Below are 4,768 nucleotides of genomic sequence, written 5' to 3'. Positions count from 1 at the left end.
TGCAACTTCGCTGCGGCGCATAAAAATCTCCTCTGGAACAAACCGCAGCGCCATGTGTTTTACATTTTCCCTCTGTTTGTTCCCATCTACAGCATCTACACACACACACACACACACACACACACACACACACACACACACACACACACACACACACACACACACACACACTGGTTCGTACTCGTGTTGATTGGCTCGTTTAGTCCTCATGAAAGCATTCCTGTTAGGTGCATTTGAGGTTACGGTTGTCACTGACGACCGGCTGTCAAAGAGCGGCGGCCTCTCTGCGTGTTGGGGGTTTCCAAAAACAAGCTGAAAACACACAGAGCGGCCATTGATAGAGTTTCTCTTTATGGACTTCAGAGACACTAAAGGCAATGATGAGGGACAAACACAGCGAGGGGACTCTTTAACCCCAAAACTGGAAGAAATACACCATTTGATAATGACTCTTGGAGTATGTTGAGAAAAGTATTCTATCAATAATCGTTATCCAGTAATTTACTATATGTGATTCTGGAATGTGCCATTATGCTTAATGAGTACTTTTACTTTTGGTATTCTAACTATTTGTCAATACTACTTTTACTTGAAAAGGCCCTATTCTGCTTTTTGGGGTTTTTTCCTGTCCTGCAGTGTGTTCTATAGGTTTTAGTGCATGTAAATGGTCTGCAAAGGCTACAATCTCTGGCCGTTTCTCAATGTCCAGTATACCTGCTGCAGAGCCACTATTTCAAGTATACTACGTCAGAGTGGCGCTGAATGCTGGGCATTTAAACAGTCCTTCGGTGCCACTCGATGACGTAGTATACTTGAAATAGTGGCTCTGCAGCAGGTGTACTGGACTTTGAGAAACAGCCTCTGTGTTTCCTCCAGAGACTTTCTCTCCCACACACTGCCTGAAACGCCTCCATTGGACTCTTTTGATTACTTCAGGAACATAGTGACATCACTATGGAACAATCGCGCTTCTATTGGCTATCGCTCCAATACATTGTACGTGATAGGCTAAGGGGCGGGACATCTCTAAGCGGTTGACCAATCAAGACACGATCAGAGCAGACTGGGCTCCTTTTGATTTGATTAGGTTATAAAATAATACAAAAAACAGGGAAATAAAGTTAATATGTGTCTTTAATAATTGAGTTAAAACTGATGATTTCAAAATATGATAATAAACTTCAATTATCTATATCTAGCTTTTGTTGGGAATATCACTCCCACCACTCACACGCACACACACACACACACACACACACACACACACACACACACACACACACGCACGCACACACACACACACACACACACACACACACACACACACACACACACACACAAACAAACAAACAAACAAACACACACACGCACACACCCCTCCTCCTCTAGAAACCTGTTCTGGAGGGAGTGACTTGAATCCAGGCGTCGTCCAATTATATGGAGGCAGCACTTATTCCACTTTATTCCCGGCTACAGTTAAGTGGCTGTGAGCCTTCAGAGCCGCAGCAGTATAAAGGCAGAGCTGAACATGTGACTGTGAGCGAGAGACAAAGGTGGAGACATATCTACTACAGACAGAGAGGAAGCTCATCACACCCAGGAGCGCTTCTCATTCTCGTCTGAATGCTTCATATATCATGAGATTCTTTCTATAAGGGAGTAATTGTGAGTTGCTTGGAGAGTTTTTCACCTGTCAGGAGGATCAACTGTTGCTGCAGCCGGAGCTCAGTCAGAGACAAGCGTGTGTGTGTGTGTGTGTGTGTGAGTGCGTAATTATGGATGTGTGCGAACGACACTCGGACATGCACACAGCCGGTGATGTGCAATTATCATGGAAGAGATACTGTTGTTGATGCCTCGGATACACCTTCATCTGTCCTGATGTGGAGAACCGGCTCTCTCTCACACTGAACCCTCTTTATTCTTCACGTAAAGGACCTTTTTTGTGTAACTCACAGGCGTTTTGATACAGTGACCTTGCCCGATTTTGACAACCATCATGCTGATGATGATGAAGAACAGCGTAATGGATGCGCATCAGGTTGATATCGATCCGGAATTTGAGCCTCACAGTCGGTCTCGGTCGTGCTCTGCTTGGCCGCTACTGGAGGATTTCCCCGCCGGTGGAGAGGACGCAAACCTGGGTCTGGTTTCGGTCAAAGTGGAGAACGAGCAGTACAACGTGCCGGCGTCGTGCCAGCGTGCCGGGAAGAAAGGCGGCGCGCCGGCAGAGCTCCAGCACCCGACCGGAGCTCCGGTTCCCGGGGCGTCTGCGCTGGATGCGGCCGGGCAGCTGCGCAAAGCCAAGTCCTCCCGGAGGAACGCGTGGGGGAACCTGTCTTACGCGGACCTGATCACCCGGGCCATCGAGAGCACCCCGGACAAGAGGCTCACCCTGTCCCAGGTCTACGACTGGATGGTGCGCTTTGTTCCCTATTTCAAGGATAAAGGAGACAGCAACAGTTCAGCCGGATGGAAGGTAAGGTGTTTAGGAGACATGGGTGTCATGAATGATTGGGGATTTGTGTTCATTTTATATGCCACATGAAAAATAATGTCATCTTCACACACCACATGGGGAAGGTTTTTAATATCTAGTCTATATAGTCTGTCTGCAGCAAACTCCTCTCATGCATGTTTCAAAGCCCTGGTTCCAAGATTCAAAGGATTTATTGTCAAATGCAAAGCAGCTACACGAGAAACGTAAGTCCCAGGCTCCTCCAACAATGCAACATAAATGTATAAAAGACATCAAACTGAAAAGAATTGTGCAAAAAGAAACAGAATAGAAATTAAATGTGCCTTTTTTCCTTATTTCAAGGATAAAGGCGACTGCAAAAGTTCAGCCACATGGAAGGTATGAAAAATAATGTTCCTATGTTCTTGTTCTTTATTAGGATCCCCATTAGCATTGGCTATTCTGGGGCATGCATGAAGTGAAAAACTAAAATGATCATCATATTTAATACAATCAGTTTACCACAGACACAGATCAATTATCATTTGGAGATGCTTTTAAGCAAACTTTTGAAGCGTACTTTGGATTATTCCTGAATAATATGGATTCCAGCTGACCATGTCCTCTCACACACCGCATGGGGAAGGTTTTTTACTGGACTATATTTAGCCTGTAGTCTGTCTCCTGCAGAAAATCCTCTCCTGCATATTTCAAAAGCCACATAATTGAGCCTTGGTTCCAGCAATTTATGTCAGCGTTGTGTCCTCGAGTCACTCCAGGGTGTTCAGGGGAGTTGAGGGTTCACTGGGTTCATCCTATTTAAGAGATGCATGTGTGTATCCCCCCCCCCCCCCCCTCTTCACGGTTCCCTTTGGATCGGCTAGTGTCTGGTTTCAAGCCTTCCTCTGGTGGAAAGGAACAAAGTACATTTGAGGAAGTTCAGGTCTGAGTTACAAAACGACTTGGTGATGGTTAAAGCAAAAAACATTACGGTTGATCTTATAAGCAAGTCACGTCACAGAATGTTAGTTTTGACTTTTATTTTCCTGGAAAAATTACTGTTGTTTTTCGCTTGAAAGCTTTGTATGTGTCAAAAACCACTGATCCTACAATTCCCACAATGCAACACGGTAACGCTTTTTATTGGATTGTCACTGACAAACTGATTCTCAAACACAATCGGCAAAAATGGCAGCTATTCTTCAAACTATGAAGCTCTTTAGTTTTTGGATGTATGCGTAAACTCATTAAAAAAACTAAGTACTTTACTTTAGTACAATTTTGAAGTACATAAGTACTTTACCTGAGTATTCACAGTGTATGCTACTTTGTACTTTATACTTCATTCACAGGATATTTTAATTTCAAGCTGTACACCATTTTGTTTGCATATAGTACACTATGTGTTAAGTAGATTGGTATATTAGAAGGTATGGGTCATTATGCATAAGGGGAACTTTTACTTTAGGTACTTTAAGTATATTTTGATGCTGTACTTTTACTTCAGTAAGTTTTAAATGTAGGACTTTCACTCGTAACAAAGTTATTTGAAAATGTAGTGTTGCTACTTCTGAGTTCTTCTTCCACTGTTTATATCGTTAAATTGCAGTTAAGCTTATTATAAACACATGTCCTCCTATATCTGGTACATTTGGGCATTAATCAACACTTTCTAAATACGTACGAATCAGATGGAAAAACAAGTTAAAAACCTCCATTTAAAACCCTCCTGTTTCTCTTCCTAATGCTTGGTCTTTTTGTGAAGAAATCAGAGTACTTCTTCCACCTCTGTTTATATCTCTGTGTTATGGGTCAGCCCGGGGACAGAGTGTGTCCTCCGGTCCGATGTTCAGCTCCTCACCCTGGGTATAACCCCCCCCCCCCCTCATCCAGTTGAATTACACGCAGCCTGTGTGCGAAAGCATGGCACAAGGCGAGGGGGTTTAAAAGGACAATAACAAGAGATGATGACATGGGGTGTCACAGCAAACAGATGTAACCACAGATTATCCCTTAAATTCAAATTAATATGAGGTTAATCTAATAGATTGGTTGCTGTAATCTACTTAACGTTACCACCCATTCTGTGTGCGGATTAATGGTCTTTTGTTTCAAAGCCCTGTGCTGTACAGCTTCACAATGGCCTCCATGTTTTAGAAAGTCTTTTGGTCCCTTTTCTTCAAAGCAGTCTGACTGAGAGTTGGTGATCTAAATTGCAGTTAAGTTAATTATAAATATATGTTTTACTATATATGGTAAATTTGGGCATTAATCAGGACCTCACTGAAAGTACAGTAAGTGTAATTCAGA

General features: G+C 43.1%; 1 protein-coding gene across 2 annotated transcripts in view; it reads left to right on the top strand.

Moving 5' to 3' along the window:
* The first annotated feature begins 1,554 nt into the window (after positions 1 to 1,554).
* foxo6b (forkhead box O6 b) overlaps positions 1,555 to 4,768 on the top strand; it is a 61,542-nt gene continuing 58,328 nt past the window's right edge. The window contains exons 1-2 of one of the 2 annotated variants that reach the window (XM_034144324.1): positions 1,555 to 2,479; positions 2,822 to 2,857. In XM_034144324.1, the coding sequence (XP_034000215.1) occupies positions 2,000 to 2,479; positions 2,822 to 2,857 (516 nt within the window). In that variant the 5' untranslated portion in view covers positions 1,555 to 1,999. The remainder of the gene's footprint in view (positions 2,480 to 2,821; positions 2,858 to 4,768) is intronic. The other variant, XM_034144325.1, reaches the window with a different exon arrangement.

The sequence above is a fragment of the Trematomus bernacchii genome, unplaced genomic scaffold, assembly GCF_902827165.1.
Source record: "Trematomus bernacchii unplaced genomic scaffold, fTreBer1.1, whole genome shotgun sequence".
NCBI classification, from domain to species: Eukaryota; Metazoa; Chordata; class Actinopteri; order Perciformes; family Nototheniidae; genus Trematomus; species Trematomus bernacchii.
The sequence above is the reverse complement of the archived record's forward strand: the minus strand, read 5'-3'. Positions and strand labels throughout refer to the sequence as shown.